Genomic DNA, 18,604 nt, shown 5'->3' with positions numbered 1-18,604 from the left:
CCCCTAATGATAGACAATGGAATCCCCAAATAATTATACAATTTACAGCATTCTAATGATTATGAATGTACTGAATTGTAATTTTATTCATAAGTCCCTTCATTGCACCAACCTCAATAAAAATGTAATTTTTTTGATAAATAATTTTAGACATCTTAATTCAGACCAATATTTGCATAAACTAATTTAAAGTGTATGTGCATAATTTTGGATTTTTAAATGTTTTATTTAAGCCTTATATATACCCTTAGGCTGATGAAAGCAGGCCCTATGCCTGCTTTTACCAGCTGTAAGAGTTGTGTGGGCAGTTGTTGGGCAAATAGCCTTTGAAATGGATTACGACGACATACTCTGAGAGTATGCAGTAATAGAGATCTCAATTTCTGCCCCAATAATTATACTTGCATTCTGCTTCTGATCTGGACTAGAAATTGGACACTGCTCTGTAACTATGAAGAGTTTGAAAAACAGTATTCCAAGCAGGAATTACTAAAATTTCACGGGTATATCAAACCTTTTTTAATGCACCATTCACTGCAGGTATTACATTTTTTGTGTTTTAGAAATTACACTGTTTTTCTTCCATATGTTTTTTTTGTTTGTTTCTGTTTAGGTACGTGCAAAGTCTAACTGACATTCTGGAGTTCTTGGATAAAAGTCCTGATAATTACAGAGTATTGTCAGAGTAAGTTGCATCATACTTTTAGTATACTTTTTAAAATCCCAATCTGATTGTAGAAATGTGCTTGTGCTTCGAATAACATTTTATTTTATGAGTATATAGCAGAAGATATTGTCATAGCTGGGTAGTAGTGAGTCAGCAAACTGTCCTCTGTTATGTTGTTTTAAAAATAATTGTTCTTTTTGGAACATGCAGCCTCTGACTTATTAGTTATTATATAAATATATGTAAATGTTCAGTGGGTTGCAACATTTTTCAAATACATTGAAAGCTCCTATCTCAATACAGGAAACTTTGTGCTATCCGGCACCCACGGGACCGAGCTGCTGCCGTTGCCTAAAAAGTGCCGTACTCTCCAGAGTTAATGTTGAGAGATACGGAGATTCTTATCGCCATATTTGACAACAAACACTGTTGCTTAGCAACAGCTTCTAAACACTCGGGTGTGGCCCTAAAGCTCTGTAGCTGAAGCTGTTGCTATAGCTACAGACCTTGCACAGCTTGACTGTTCAAACAAAGCAAAAAAAACAAACAAAAAGAATAAAAAACGGCGGCTGATTTTTGCCGGTGGCTCCAGATTGCCGGATAGCTCACCTCCGGATAGCACAAAGTTTCCTGTATATCTATGGCACAATCCATGTTATAAGTGTCAGCATTTACTTGCAGAACTATTTACACTTACAGGTGATGCTGTGATGGGCCTTTACAGTGTTAAAACACATAGGGGGAAAAATTGGGTGAGTAACGCCACCTCTTAGTGCCTAAAGAGGCAATCAGTGGCTGTAGCGTCACTGGCTGCGCCTCCCGCGATATTCAGCAGGGGCGCTAATGGTGGCGTTAGCCATTTGCGCTGCGCCGCCACCGATGACGTCATCGGTGTGCGCAGCGCCACTTTTGCGCCCTGTTCGCGATATTTGGTAGCAAACGCCGCAGTTGCGCCGTTCGCTACCCGCGCCCGGTTCACGGGGCCTTACTGTGCCGGCAGCAACGCAAGTTAAAGTGGAGGTGCGGGGTGGCCGCCTGCCAGCACCTCCGTCCCCGGCCTCCTAACTGCCCCCCCCCCCCCCACGGCATTGCCGGCTGTTTCCCCGAGAGCCCGGCACTTCTCCTTGGTGCCGGGCTCGTTTGCCGGCACTCGCGAGCGGAGCCGCGCCCCGTCTCCCTCTAGGGGCACTTCAACTGAATTTGCGGCGATCGCAGCGCAAATTCCAGCGCACAAGCGAACTTGGCACCTCAGGCCAATTTCTAGGCCATAATGTTACTTCCAAAAAGCAATTACTGGTACAGCATAGTAGAATAGTGAGTCAGCATGCAGCTCCACTCAAAAGCACTTAGTGGTTGACCAAAATATATTGTCCATCACCTTCTTTAATAATATACTGAATGGAAAGTTTAAAAATAATGAAAGATTCAAAACTCCCTTCTCCTGGCCCCTCTCATCCCTCCTCTTCTCTATCATCATCATCATCCTCCTCCCTGTTCCTATAGCACATCCCCATCTGTTCTTCCTCCTCTCGTACGTCCTCCATAGTCCTCTTCTCTCTCACCCTTGTCCATGCACCCAAGTCCTCTTCCTCACACCTCCCCCCCCCCCCCCCCCCCCCCCCCCCACCTCCTCTCTTTCTCCCACTTGCATCCTCCTGCCTTCACCTTAATCGTTCTCCTCCGACCCCTGCCTGGGTCCAGTTGTACCTCTGACCTATAACCCTGCTTGACCTGAATACTGCCATTGGTCTTGACTCCCCATGTGCAATGCTGCAGGAGCTCAACTAGTGATATAAAGAACCCAATAAGCATGGTAATGTGACATTGTAGGCTTCCTGGCTTGGTTATTCTCAGCATCAGTTAAGTGGCGCTATTTCAAGTGATATAAATTACTACAGATCGATGATTTATTAGTACGGTGTATTTTAGCTTCTCAGATACACTCATCAACATTCGAAATCGGCACAATGATGTGGTCCCAACTATGGCCCAGGGAGTCATAGAGTATAAGGAGGCATTTGGGGTGGATCCCGTAACTAATCAGAATGTGCAGTACTTCTTAGACCGATTCTATTTGAGCCGAATCTCTATCCGCATGCTCATCAACCAGCACAGTAAGTATGAGTGGAAAGCCTTAGAGAACTTCAGTGAACACAGGCAGCTTACCATAATTGTGTTTTAACTAGCAGTATGCCATCTGTTGTTGCTATGTCAAAACAACTAAAAGGGTTGGTACAAAAGCAAAATACTGCGGATGCTGGAAATCTGAAATAAAAACAGAAAATGCTGGAAAACACTCGGCAGGTCAAGCAGCATCTGTGGAGAGAGAAAGAGTTAACATTTCAGGATGATGAGCTTTTATCAGAACTGGAAGAGATTAGAGATTAAGGGCTCGATTTTCAGTGTGCCGTGGAGTCGGGATTGGAGGCGTGCGGGGGGTTAAATTCCCAAAATCGGGGGTGCGACCCCCATCCCGCCTCCATGCCAGTTTCAAAGGAGGCGGGTACCCGCCCCGCACTGGGACCCACCTCCCCGAGGCGGGAAGGGATTAGTGCCAATTAACTGCCTGTTAACAGGTAGTTAACAAGCAGCTTTTAGCCTAATCCCCATTTTGAAGCTTCAACTGTGGGATTCCCGACGGCTCCCAACCACGCCAAGTTAGAGGAGGCGGGCCGTCGGGTTTAAGGGCTTGGAGGGGTCGAGATGTCCGTGTTCAGGTGAGTGATAGGTGCATGAGTGCAAAGGTAAGTGTGTTTGGTGTGTCTAAAGTGATTAAAGAAGTGTAAATTACCTTTTCAGCCTTCCTTCCTTTAGGTTCGGGGAGTCCCTCCTCGCACCGGCACAGAAAGCAGAATGGCTGCGAACTGTCAAGTGACAGCCTGCAGCTTTCTGTGCAGGAGAGATTTCTAACTGAGTCTGTGGAGAAGGACTCATGTTAGAAGTAAGACTGTCAGTGTTTCACAGCTTCAAGCAGCTGTGAAACGCTGATATTTCATTTGTCAAAAATGGGCGGGCTCAAAAGGTTAATCAAGTTAAAATCGCGTGGATTGGCCGCATCTTGATGGATGCGGCACTACAACCCCGAAAGTTGCAGTCCCGCCTCCAACCCGACTCCTGAATGAAAATCCTGCCCTAACAGTTTTTAAGCAAGTACAGAGCCAGGGAAGTGGGGGTGGGGGGTGCGGAGAGGAAAGAACAAAGTGAAAGGTTTGTGATGTGGTGGAGGGCAGGAGTGATTAAATGACCAAAGGGATGATGATGCAAGGCAAAAGAGGGGGGAACAAGTAAAGAAACAAAAGATGGGCCCACAGGAGGTGTAAATGGTTGCAGCTGAATAACAGAGCGAGAGGGAATCATGGAAAATCTGGCAAAGAGGAGAAGGCTTCTGCGACCGGGAATGTGGCGGAGAAAGGTGTGTAGACCCCAGAGGTGCGGCTGTGTACCGATGGGGGATCTGCACCCCAAGAAGCACCAGTCCACACCTCCTCCATGGCTACGCTATTTAGGAGTGAAATCAGTTAGTGGAAATCTGGGACACGCTTTACAATACCTGTAGTTGAATAAAATTGAATAGATACTGTCAGTAATTTAAATTATGGGCCTGTCATAGCTTTACCCTAGTGAAATTTAGAGCTGAATAAAGGTGCTGATTATTTAAAACCTCTGTTCTGAATAAGAATTTCTTCCTATGTAAGACAACAAAGCCACTTAAGATGATTTTTTGTTCCTTTTATTATTATCATATACCAGCCCTTGTTTTTGATGGCCGAAGTAATCCAGCCCATCCCAAACACATAGGTGGCATTGACCCTAACTGCGTTGTGGTAGAAGTGGTGGAAGGTAGGTTTCATTGCATGAAATCCAGTTACTGAAATGTTCCAGCATCAGATTATCTATACCACATCACTAAAACGATCAACCATATGAAAATATAATATTCATTCAACATGCTGTTTATTGAAGCAACTGGTATGACATTGTGAAAATGTGCCACTCTCAGTAGAATGCTTAATTTTTTTTAAAGAGGAATCTGTCATTCCAGTTAAATGGCAGGAAAATGCTTCCAGTTTATTTTCTTTCTAAATTCTGGAGCATTTCAAAAACTGGCACACAGCAACAAAATGTAGGTTTGATTGCCTCCACAAAGTTCCAAATCTCCATTGTGCTTGCGGTGTTGAGAACAAACCAGGTGCCGCCTTTTGGAGGAGGGACATTGATATTCTGTTGCACGGTGCTCAGACATTTGGTGGGGGGGGGGTCACGCGTTCCAGCTTGTCCGATAAAGGAAGTGTGTGTCTCAGTGGACCAGAAGGAGGAGAAAACAAGGGTAACTTTTTTGAAACAAATCTCTAGATTACTGTGGGGTTGAAATTAGTCTTTAGCAGTAGAAAAAGAAAATCAGGCATGGTGTAAAACTACTCGTTATTGGCTATTTTGTGCTACTTACGAAGGCCAATTTCATATCATGAGGTCGATTTTAACTCGGGTGTGGGCAATTGTCGGGTTCCCCGAATTTCGTGATTCCCACACAAATCTAAATGGATGTGTGAGATTGATGCAATTTTAACTCAATTGGCCAATTGATTTCCAACGTGTGGGAAGCCTTTGCAAATGGGTTTTTCATGACTGCAAGTCCCCTCCGATGACGTCATCATTGCTGCTGCATTTAAGGTCCACAGCAAGCCTTGCTTCCTCTGCAGGTTTCCAAGCTTTCCCCTTATGATGGCACAGGAGCCTGCAGGAACAATGGCCAGCGGGAGGGCAAGAACTGCACCTAAATTTGATGAGGCATCACTGCAGGCATTGTTGGATGGGGCTAGGGCCCACAGGGAGGTCCTGTTCCCTTCTTCAGGGAGGAAGAGGCCTCCCAGTCAGACCAAGGCTGTGTGGCTACAGGTGGCTGGGGAAGTCAACTCCTTGGGGCTCACACGGCGCACCTGGATGCCGGGCAGGAAAAGATTCCATGACCTTCATCGCACTGGAAAAGTAAGTATGAAGTTTACATCACCCCCAATCTGATCCCCATTGCCTTTCCTCACCAGCACTCAGCTTTAGCAATCTCTTCCTCCACATCCCACTTGACACTCACATCCATGCACCCTTACCCATTCCCTCTCTATGCTCACAATCACATAACTATTCCACCATGCAGCCCTCTAAATCCCTATCACTCTGATGCTTTGAACACAACTGACAATACACAGGGAGGGCCCTTGGTCTTGCAACCTCACTCCATCTTTGTCTCCTTCTAAGTATCTATGCTATGCAATCTCTACACTCACTCCTTCATTCTCACTCAACCTCCACTTGTCTCCCTCATTGCAGGAGAAGTGAGCACACAACAGGAGAGAGCAAGCCAGGACAGGAGGAGGGCCACCCTCATTAGCCCAGCTCACCCCATGGGAGGAAGCCATCCTGGAGATTGTTGGGGCTGATACAGATGCGGAAGTTGGGGAAGGACAGACAGGTGCATTCCCGCAAGCTGGTGACGGAATAGTTTCCCATCTCATTGACATTGCATGAGTTGCTGATAATGATTCTGAAGCTACATCATATGGACTTATGATCACCTGCAAAATGCAATGTGCATGTAACCTTGGCATCGCATCTCTAACTTTTTTCCCTTGACACCCCCACAGGACCATCGAGAGCCCCCGTCCCCACTGTGCAGGAGGAAGAGCCTGAGATTCCAGACTCCTCAGAGGAATCTGCAACCTCTGAGGGCGCAGCGTCAGCAGAAATAAGCGCACCCAGCACCAGCGCAGACACTCTCGCCTCGGGGGGACCTTCGGGACATAGAGTAGTGTTGTCACCTGGTGTATCACAGCTCACAAGTGAGCATCAGCAGATTGTGGAGACAGGGACAGCAGTGGAGAGTCCTAGTCGGAGGGCGCAGGACTCTGCCAGCTCGGCTCAGCTGCATGTCGACCCTCTGCCTTTGGGTCCATCCGTAAGATCAGAGGTGATGGAACTCCATGCACAGATGCAGGAGTCTCTGGCAGGTTTTGTCTCCAGGGTCGCTGCGAGTGTGGAGCGAATGGAGGAGTCCATAGTGAACATGAGCAGAGCCTTTGTGGAGTCAGTGGCGCATGAACGCATCAACACGGAAAGGATGGCTACCTACGTGGAAATGATTGCTGCCTCCTTGGTAAGGCTGGCTACGGTAGAGGAGAGGATGGCTACGGCCATGGAGGAGGTTAGTCGCCAGGGTATGGAAAACATGGTGAGTGTTCAGAATAGAATGACATCTCTTGAGGAGCGATGGGCATCTATTAAACAGAGAAACCAGACCTTCATGGAAGTCCTTCTGAGTATTGCAGATACGGGTCCCCATGGCCCCCCTGATATGCAGCAAGGTGCTCTCAAGCTACTTGCAGGCGCGGAGGGGGAGCTGACCCATGAGTGGGAGGTTGGTGGCAGGCCTCAAGGAAGTGGGGGTTCCTCTCCAAGCGCTCACACTTCCATGCCACTGCAGAGCCCCGCCAGAGTCCACACCCAAGTGAAATAGATGTCTCAACCCCTGCACAGCCGCAGGAGCAGCAGACTGCTTACGAGCCCTCAGACTTGCCACCCCAGAGGACGCCCGCCAAAGGTGTCGAGACCGGAGCAACAGGAAAGTGAGCAAGGGGCTCCACATCTGCTGAAGCCACAGTGGAACCACTACGTAGGAGCACGTGTAAGAGGAAAATAAAGCACAAGCAGTTACAAGGGTAGTCACTTGGGTGAAATGTGTATATTGTAAAAATGCCATCAGTTGGTTCTTGTGCATAAAAATTCTGATGGCAACTGTTGCAGTTCTGGCGTGTGTCATTTCGCGAATGGGGCTTTCACATTGAGGGCTTAGGATTACTTGCAGTTGTCAGGATGCTGGTCAAATAGCTAGGAATCCACAGGGTTTGGCCATTTTCGATGCTCGGGTAAGAAGCTGCGAGGCAAAAGAGTTTGATTTACTAGGCTAACCAAATCTGGCCAGGATGAGTGTGTTCCTTGCATCCCGGCCAGCAATGTTCTCGCGTAATGCTGCCGCTGGTTGATGGGCCTCTGCAGGATGCTCGTTTTCGCCCTCCTCCTCCTCATCATCATCATCTGAGGAGGGTATGTGAGGAGCCACTTGATCCTCGGGAATCTGCAAGCCATGACGCTGTGCCATGTTGTGGAGTGCACAGCAATCCACGACGATTCTGGAGACCCTGGCTGCTGAGTACTGTAGAGCTCCACCTGATCTATCCAGGCATCTGAAGCGCATCTTCAGCAAGCTGATGGTTTGCTCGATTATGGATCTGGTGGAAATGTGGCTGGAGTTGTAGCGCTCCTCAGCTTCGTTGGCTGGCCTCCTCAACGGCGCCATTAGCTAAGTCCTCGGGATAGCCCTTGTCTCTAAGTAGCCATCCGTTAAGTTGGTCTGGCGGCCTGAATAGCGGAGGCACACTAGACTGGCGCAGTATGAAGGAGTCATGGCAACTGCTAGGGTACTTGGCACAAACATGCAAAATCTCCTCCTTGTGGTCACACACCAGCTGAACGTTAAGGGAGTGGAAGCCCTTGCGGTTGACAAAAATACCTGGATTGCGAAATGGTGCCCTAAGGGCCACATGTGTGCAGTCAATGACGCCCTGCACCCTTGGAAAGTCTGCCAGATGAGCTAATCCAACTGCTCGCGCCATCACATTTGCACGATCCCTGGTGAAATGGATGTGATTGTGTGCGAGGGCAAAGAGGGCATCGGTTACCTGCGTGATGCAAGCGTGTGCAGCCGACTGGGAGATGCCGCTGATGTCTGCTGATGATCCCTGGAATGAGCCTGAGGCAAAAAAATTGAGTGCGGTGGTGACTTTGATGGCCACTGGTAAGAAGTGTCCACCTGGTCCTCTGGGCAGCAGGTCTTGCTGTATCATTGTGCAGATGTCAGTCACTACCTGTCGCGAAAGTCGGAGCCGCCTTTGCCACTGCTGGTCAGTCATGTTGAGGTAGCTGACCCTGTGTCTGTAGACCCTGTTTGGGGGGTATCTCCTGCACCGACGGGCTTCCATGCACTGGCCTGTGCTGCCTCAAGTGGGTGAGCAGCAGCCTGTCACTCTTGCTGCTGTTGCTGGTGCTGCTGTTGTTCCTGGTGCTGCTGCTGCCACGCCTGGTGCTCGAGCTCCTCTAATGCCAAGAAGGGAAGGAGAAAAATGGCTCCCATGCTTCTGGCATATGCCTCCGCTGAGGAAGCGCTGAGTGAGGGTGGCGAGAGGGGTTTCCCAGGAGTTCACACTGGAGATGTGTGTGAGGCTCCAACCTTCCACAGGTGTGGTTAAGCCTGGTAAAAGTTGCCCCAGGCCTGAAACAACAAAGTCCTGCCACCTGCAAATGATGACTGATCAAATCTCCTCTTTACTGGTTGACCTGCAGCTGATAGTCAGCAAGCCAATAGTGCTCACACCAGGTTTCACTGGCGTGATCCCCACCAGGCGTGTTTTATGTGGGAAAAGGGTTAAAAATGCAAGGGCCTGTTAAAATGGCATTATAAAGGCCAATTATTGCTGATTAAGGGCCTTAAAGACCAGTTCTGCCTGTTGGAGGCGGGACTGATTCGGGAGCATCAGGCACGCCTAGGTTAAAAGGGGTTGGGAACCAGGGGGGGGCCCGCCCGCCAGCCAGTTTTAGCAATTTTAACCCCCGCCGCACGCCTCAAAGCCTGCCTCACGGCTCAGTTAAAATCGAACCACATATTTTCAGGATGTTTCAAATAAAACCACTGCCTAGTGACCTTCTGAATGGAATAGCTGTGGTCTCCTTCCTGACTAGATTTGATATTTTGCAATGTTCCATTCAGATTTAACACACTTTGCATCTCATTCAGATTGCCAGAATTAAACCACTGTTAGATTGAGTCGACACATTGTCACTCCTGTTAGTTTTATCTCTGATACAGGCCTTGTCTTCTGTTATATTGTACATGTAGTTCCAGAAAAGTTGCCCAAAGTCATTGGCCAGAATCTTTACTTGAGCGTTGGGGCAGGTGCGTGCGGGCCACGTAACGGGTCGCCATCCTAAAGTTTTCAACAGCACGTTCTGCACTGCGCGTTTAACTCAATTGCATCAATTGAAACAGTCATGCGGGATTCCCAGCCCAATTAAATGGAGTGGGTCTGATGACGTCACTGATGACTTGTTTTCAGCGCTGATATTTAAAGCAGCCTTGCACACACCTCATTTGAAGGTTGCTGTAGGAGAGATCAAGGTATTTGGAAGAGCTACAAATTGCTGCATAATATTGAGATTTCTGTGGGTCATGGAGACACACAGACAGAAGGTGGCACCAAGATTCCCTGATGCCTTCCCGGAAGTGCTAGTCCAGGGAGTCGGAGCACGCAGGCAGGTCCTCTTCCCTGCGGTTGGCCGCAAAAGACCAGCCAGACACACGAAGAGGGCATGGCTAGAGATCGCAGAGGAGGTCAGCAGCAGGGATGTGGTGAGGAGGACCTAGATCTAGTGCTGCAAAAGATTCAATGATCTCATGAGGTCAGGAAAGGTGAGGGCAATGCCACATTCACCTACATTCTGATGTGCATGTCACCCCACCCCCATCACTCTGCCTTCCCAAGCCTACTCCTGCACATCATTCCTCACACCAACCTACCTTGCAGGTGCACCCATCCCCCTCTGTCTGTGCACCTACTCCCATCCTCATCTGACTAACCACCACTGACACTCGCCCTCATCCTAATGCAATCGTAGGAAGTAACCCCACAGAAGGAGGCCATTTGGCAATGTCACACCACTCTCTCATATCACCCTCTACAGATGTAGCCCATCCATTCCTTACACTCATTCCATCACTCTCACTCAAAGTTCTCTTTCCCTCCTTGCAGGAGAAGAGAGCCCAGAACAACAGGGAGAGGCAGAGAACTGGAGGTGGCCCTCCAATATTCACTCAATTGACTCCAGCAGAGGAGGAGGTGCTAGAAATCTCTGGCGTTGCAGAGCTGCTGGCGGTGGGAGAAGGAGAGAAGGGGACCTCCCAGCAACCTAGTGACAGAATTACATTTCATACAGCCACATGGCATACAACAGTCACTCATGGTGACTGATGTCAGCAGCCAGTGAAATGTCATCATGTGCATAATGGTAACATTACACATTCTTATCATAAGACATCTAATTTATCTCTTTACTCTCCCACAGGTCCATCAAGTGCCCCTGCCACTGTCCAGCCAGAGGAGGAGGATGACTCCTCTGAGGAAGCTCCAGTCTCTTGGGGAGCACCGCCAGCAGACCCATGTGCACCCAGCACTAGCGCAGATATGCACACCTCGGTGGGTCCTGAGAGAGAGAGTAGTGTTGTCTCCTGGTGTCTCACATATCACAAGTGAGCAAGAGCTGATGGTGGATACAGGGACAGCAGTGGAGACTCCTCGCCGGAGGGCACAGGATGCACCAAGCTCTGCTGAGCTGCATGCAGATGCTGAACCTCGGGGAGGTGGGGGGGGCTTTTGCAGCTGCGATATGTGCGACTGTACAGAGAATGGAGGAGTCCATCTCCAACATGAGCACCACCATCTCGCAGGTGATGACGACAATGTGCTGTTCCATGGAAAGGATGGCCACCTGCATGGAGCAACAAATATGCCAGTCCAACGAGAATATGCTTGCTTTGAACAATTGACCTCCTCTCGAGGAGGGATACTAAAGTAGACTTGAGCATTCATCGCCACACTTACCTGCTAGCAAGGTGCTCTCCAACTCCTTGCTAGCACATAAGTGCGGGTGGCCCACGAGAAGGATGATGGTGAGAGGCGACATGGAAGTGGGGGCTCTTCTCAAAGTGCTCCCACTTCTCCCCCAGTGCCTCCCCCTCAGTCAGCCCCACATGCTGCCTTGGATCCCAATGCCATGTCTGCTCCTGCACAGTTGCAGGAAGAGCAGTCTTTGGCAGGCTCCAAAACGCAGAGGACGTTTGCCAAAAGTGTCAAAGCAGTTGCAACAGGGAAGTGAGCAGCCTGCCTCTACCTCTGCTGAAGTCACGGGGGTTGCACCTTGTAGAAGCATGTGGAAACAAAAAAAAACAATCCTGGATGCACATGGGTGTATGAAAAAGTGTTAATGTTATGTTTGTTATATTTATGACGCACATACATTTATTTCTTTGCACAACTTTCCCGTCTTGTCCATTTTTGCCAGCTACCTGGGAAGTGGCTTTGCCACTTGGAGTAAATGGTGAGACATTACTTAACCTCGAGCATGGGGGTGTGGGTGACAGGAATGGCTTGGTAGTGTGGGTGGGGGGGGTGGTGGTAGGTGGAAGTTAGTACAGCATCTGGGAGCCATGTGGGTGCACTAGTGCAAGTTAAGTAAATCTGGCCAATATGAAGCCATCCCGAGCAGCAATCTCCACCTCAGGTTCCTCCTCCTCGTGTACCACCTGTTCCTCCTCCTCCTCGTGTACCACCTGTTCCTCCTCCTCGTGTACCACCTGTTCCTCCTCTTCCTCTTAAGAGGCTGTGCGCTCTGCACCGTGCTCCTCCTTCAGCTCCAATTCTCGCTGCTGTGCTATGTTGTGTAGCGCACAGCATACAATGATGATCCTGGAGAACCTGGCTGGTGCGTACTGAAGGGCTCCTCCAGATCTGTCAAGGCATCTGAAGCGCTGCTTCATCATGACAATTGCTTGCTCTATGACACATCTGGTCGACATGTGGCTGTCATTATAACGTTCCTAGGCCTCATTGCTTGGCCTCCTCAAGGGTGTCATCAGCCACTCCTTCATTGGATAGCCCTTGTCTCCGAGCAGCCAGCCAGTAAATTTGTTTGGAGGTGCGAAGAGCTAAGGGAGGATAGACTGGTGCAGCACGAAAGAGTCATGACAGCTGCCAGGGAATCTGGCACACACATGCATGATCTTTTTATGGTTGCCAACAAGCTGCACATTGAGGGAGTGGAAGCCCTTGCGGTCCACAAACACTCGGGTGAAGTGAGGGTGCCTTGATGCCCACGTGTGCAGTCGATGACGCCCTGCACCTGTGGGAAGCCAGCCAGAGCTGCAAAGCCGATCACCTGCTCAGTAACACTGGTTTCATCAGTGGCAAAGTTTACATAATTGGCTGACGTGAAACATGGCATTGGTCACCTAGGTGATGCATCTGTGGGTGGCTGACTGTGAGATCCTGCAAATATCTGCTGCAGATCCCTGGAAGGAGCCTGAGGCGAAGAAGTTGAGGGCGGTGGTGTCTTTGACAGCCACTGGTAAGGCACGTCCCTCAGGTCCTCTGGACAGCTGGTCTTATTCCAGCAAGCTACAAATGTCTGCGACGACTTGGCGCGATAGTTTGAGCCTCCTGAAGCACTGCTTTTTTGTGTCTTCCTCCGTGAAGACAGAAACAAAGTATTTATTTAATTTCCCTGCCATTTCCTCATTCCCCATTATAAATTATCCCGTCTCTGACTGTAAAGGACCTACATTTCCCTTCACCAGTCTTTTCCTTTTCACATACCTATAGAAGCTTTTACAATCATTTTTTATATTTTTCGCTAGTTTGTGCTCATATTCCATTTTCCCTTTATCAATTTCTTGGTCCCCCTTTGCTGATTTCTAAGAAGATCCCAATCCTCAGGCTGACTGCTTTTTCTGGCAACTTTATAAGCTTCCTCCTTTGACTTAATACTAGCTTTAATTTCTTTTGTTAACCATGGTTGGATCACTTTTCCTTTTGGGTTTTTATGCCCTAGAGGAATATATGTTTGTTGCAAATTATGCATTATTTCCTTGAATGTTAGCCATTGTATGTCCACCTTCATACCTTTTAGTGTAGTCTCCCAATCTACCATGGCCAACTTGTCCCTCATACCCTTGTAGTTTCCTCTGTTTAGATTGAAGACCTTAGTTTTAGATTGGACTACATCACACTCAAACTTAATGTAAAATTCAATCATATTATGGTTACTTTGTCCCTAAAGGCCCCTTTACCACAAGATTATTGATTATTAACTGACCTGCAAACTGCTGAAAGCTAAATCTCTGCACAAAATGGTATCAACAAGAACCTTTCCCTTAGGCAATGAAGCAGGTGTAATATGTGAGTATTTGTGTTTTTTCAAGCTATCACTTAATGAATTCGCACAATGGCCGCTGAGCTTCCGCCTCATCTTCACAGGTGAGGTTGCCGAGATGCATGAATCCCGTGCGCAACAAGTTAAAGCCAAAATCTGAGGTTAAAAAGGCAGTTAAGTGTCTGTAAATGAGCAGTTAAGTACCTCAATGAGGTCGCCTGCCTCTCCCGAGCGGGTCTGTGGCACGCCTTGAAGCATGCCTGAGTTAAATACGGAAGTCGACAGGATGATGGTGGTTTCCCGACGCGCTGTCAATTTCCACGCTTTTAACTGCTGACCCGCCTCCAAAATTCCAGCCATTCTGTTTGTTGTATGTAAGAAATTATTTTCTAATGTTGAACTTTTGGCAAATGTATGAAGGAACAAAAATAACCCAACTCTTATCACACAGTAATCTGTTCAGTCCAAAAATGTGACCCTATTCCTCCAAGAGAAATGTATTGCTGAATGTGTATTTTAAAGCTTCAGTGCTCAAAAGGTTGAAGTTGCTTTAATAATACAAAGGGGTTATAACAATATATAGTGTATATTTGGTGAGTGTAATTCTGATTTTAAGAGTTAATCAAGTGGACAGTAACATGTTCCTATGTCTGGTGGATTTGCAGATGCCTGTGAAAGTGCAAAAATGCTTTGTGATCAGTATTACTTGACGTCTCCTGAGGTGGCGATTAATCAATTCAGTGGTAAGTTGTATCTTTCTGTTTCTGCGTGGTATTTGTCTCCAAGATAGTCAGATCATCCTACTATCCAGTATCATCCTCGAGGGCAGAGAAACCCAGGCCCCTTTTTTCCAGGATTAACAACCCCCTCTTCCCTGCCCCTTCACCTTCACATCAAACACCAGGAGCCATTGTCTTTAAGATCAAGACCATCCATGCAGCTGCCTCCACTGTTTCTTCTTGCCCTCAGCTCCAACCTCTCCCCAGCCTCCGACCCAGCCTGGTCCTGAACCGTCATCATTTTGAGGTTTCTCCCCATCCTCCTTGCCCTCTCCAAGCTCATTTCATCCATGAGATCATCCACCTCTTTCCTCAACCTCCTACTTACTCAACTCCGACCCATGCAACTCTCCTTCCCTGGTCCCCATTCTAGCTGACATCCATCAGTGATTTCCTTTCCTGAGGCACTGTCCCTCACCTTTTCAAAACTGCTGTCATCACCCCCTCCCTTTCACTTACCAGCTACTGCCCGATTTCCAAGCTCACATCCCACTCTACTGTCGTCGAATGTATCATTGTCTCCCAGGTCCATCCCTATCCCCACCTATTCCATAACTCCCTGTTCAAATCCCTATAGTCTGCTTCTACCTTTCTCATAGCACTGAAACGGCCCTAAGCCAAAGTCAGAAACAAACTCCACTGACTGTGATTGTGGTGCATTACCCCTTCTCATCCTTGTTTTTCTGCACTATTCAATATCATTGGCCATGCCATCCTCCTCCAATGCCTCTCTTCTGTCATCTAGCTTTTGGGGATTGCTCTTGCATAGTTCCATACCTAACTATTCCAATGCAGCCAGAGCATCTCTAGCAATGGCTTCTCTTCCCATTCTGCGTCGTCACCTCTGGGGTCCCCCCAAGGATCCATCCTTGGCCGCCACCTCTTGCATATCTACATGCTGCCCTTGGTAACATCTGCGAACATAGGATCAGCTTTCACACATACATGCTCAGCTTTCACATATATACTCCGCTTTCACATATACATGCTCAGCTTTCACATATATACTCCGCTTTCACATATATACTCATCTTTCACATATATACTCCGCTTTCACATATATACTCAGCTTTCACATACATACTCAGCTTTCACAATATATACTCAGCTTTCACATATATACTCCGCTTTCACATATATACTCAGCTTTCACATATATACTCAGCTTTCACATACATACTCAGCTTTCACAATATATACTCAGCTTTCACATATATACTCAGCTTTCACATATATACTCCGCTTTCACATATATACTCCGCTTTCACATATATACTCCGCTTTCACATATATACTCCGCTTTCACATATATACTCAGCTTTCACATATATACTCCGCTTTCACATATATACTCCGCTTTCACATATATACTCCGCTTTCACATATATACTCCGCTTTCACATATATACTCCGCTTTCACATATATACTCCGCTTTCACATATATACTCCGCTTTCACATATATACTCCGCTTTCACATATATACTCCGCTTTCACATATATACTCAGCTTTCACATATATACTCCGCTTTCACATATATACTCCGCTTTCACATATATACTCCGCTTTCACATATATACTCAGCTTTCACATATATACTCAGCTTTCACATATATACTCCGCTTTCACATATATACTCCGCTTTCACATATATACTCCGCTTTCACATATATACTCCGCTTTCACATATATACTCCGCTTTCACATATATACTCCGCTTTCACATATATACTCCGCTTTCACATATATACTCCGCTTTCACATATATACTCCGCTTTCACATATATACTCCGCTTTCACATATATACTCCGCTTTCACATACATACTCCGCTTTCACATATAAACTCAGCTTTCACATATATACTCCGCTTTCACATATACTCCGCTTTCACATATATACTCAGCTTTCACATATATACTCAGCTTTCACATATATACTCAGCTTTCACATATATACTCAGCTTTCACATACATACTCAGCTTTCACATACATACTCAGCTTTCACATATATACTCAGCTTTCACATATATACTCAGCTTTCACATACACACTCAGCTTTCACATACATACTCAGCTTTCACATATATACTCAGCTTTCACATATATACTCAGCTTTCACATACATACTCAGCTTTCACATACATACTCAGCTTTCACATACATACTCAGCTTTCACATACATACTCAGCTTTCACATACATACTCAGCTTTCACATACATACTCAGCTTTCACATATATACTCAGCTTTCACATATATACTCCGCTTTCACATATACTCCGCTTTCACATATATACTCAGCTTTCACATATATACTCAGCTTTCACATATATACTCAGCTTTCACATATATACTCAGCTTTCACATACATACTCAGCTTTCACATACATACTCAGCTTTCACATATATACTCAGCTTTCACATATATACTCAGCTTTCACATACACACTCAGCTTTCACATACATACTCAGCTTTCACATATATACTCAGCTTTCACATATATACTCAGCTTTCACATACATACTCAGCTTTCACATACATACTCAGCTTTCACATACATACTCAGCTTTCACATACATACTCAGCTTTCACATACATACTCAGCTTTCACATACATACTCAGCTTTCACATATATACTCAGCTTTCACATATATACTCAGCTTTCACATACATATTCAGCTTTCACATACATACTCAGCTTTCACATATATACTCAGCTTTCACATATACTCCGCTTTCACATATATACTCAGCTTTCACATATATACTCAGCTTTCACATATATACTCTGCTTTCACATATATACTCCGCTTTCACATATATACTCCGCTTTCACATATATACTCAGCTTTCACATATATACTCAGCTTTCACATATATACTCAGCTTTCACATATATACTCCGCTTTCACATACATACTCAGCTTTCACATACATACTCAGCTTTCACATACATACTCAGCTTTCACATACATACTCAGCTTTCACATATATACTCAGCTTTCACATATATACTCAGCTTTCACATATATACTCAGCTTTCACATATATACTCAGCTTTCACATATATACTCAGCTTTCACATACATATTCAGCTTTCACATATATACTCAGCTTTCACATATATACTCAGCTTTCACATATATACTCAGCTTTCACATATATACTCCGCTTTCACATATATACTCCGCTTTCACATATATACTCCGCTTTCACATATACTCAGCTTTCACATATATACTCTGCTTTCACATATATACTCAGCTTTCACATACATACTCAGCTTTCACATACATACTCAGCTTTCACATATATACTCAGCTTTCACATATATACTCAGCTTTCACATATATACTCAGCTTTCACATACATACTCAGCTTTCACATACATACTCAGCTTTCACATATATACTCAGCTTTCACATATACTCAGCTTTCACATATATACTCAGCTTTCACATATATACTCAGCTTTCACATACATACTCAGCTTTCACATATATACTCAGCTTTCACATATATACTCAGCTTTCACATATATACTCAGCTTTCACATATATACTCAGCTTTCACATACATACTCAGCTTTCACATACATACTCAGCTTTCACATACATACTCAGCTTTCACATACATACTCAGCTTTCACATATATACTCAGCTTTCACATATATACTCAGCTTTCACATATATACTCAGCTTTCACATATATACTCAGCTTTCACATATATACTCAGCTTTCACATATATACTCAGCTTTCACATATATACTCAGCTTTCACATATATACTCAGCTTTCACATACATACTCAGCTTTCACATATATACTCAGCTTTCACATATATACACAGCTTTCACATACACACTCAGCTTTCACATACATACTCAGCTTTCACATATATACTCAGCTTTCACATACATACTCAGCTTTCACATACATACTCAGCTTTCACATACATACTCAGCTTTCACATACATACTCAGCTTTCACATACATACTCAGCTTTCACATATATACTCAGCTTTCACATATATACTCAGCTTTCACATACATATTCAGCTTTCACATACATACTCAGCTTTCACATATATACTCCGCTTTCACATATATACTCCGCTTTCACAT

At 45.9% G+C, this 18,604-nt stretch overlaps 1 protein-coding gene across 1 annotated transcript in view; it reads left to right on the top strand.

Annotated features, from left to right (window-relative positions):
- LOC147117375 (pyruvate dehydrogenase (acetyl-transferring) kinase isozyme 2, mitochondrial-like) overlaps positions 1-18,604 on the top strand; it is a 114,067-nt gene that overhangs the window by 6,917 nt on the left and 88,546 nt on the right. Inside the window, exons 2-5 of the mRNA XM_085989360.1 lie at positions 564-685; positions 2,597-2,781; positions 4,418-4,507; positions 14,362-14,439. Of these exons, the coding sequence (XP_085845486.1) occupies positions 564-685; positions 2,597-2,781; positions 4,418-4,507; positions 14,362-14,439 (475 nt within the window). The remainder of the gene's footprint in view (positions 1-563; positions 686-2,596; positions 2,782-4,417; positions 4,508-14,361; positions 14,440-18,604) is intronic.

This window comes from Somniosus microcephalus, chromosome 5 (genome assembly GCF_052327205.1).
Source record: "Somniosus microcephalus isolate GS21.2 chromosome 5, FLI_Smic_1.0, whole genome shotgun sequence".
In the NCBI taxonomy this organism is placed as follows: Eukaryota; Metazoa; Chordata; class Chondrichthyes; order Squaliformes; family Somniosidae; genus Somniosus; species Somniosus microcephalus.
This window is presented reverse-complemented; position numbering and strand designations above follow the sequence as displayed.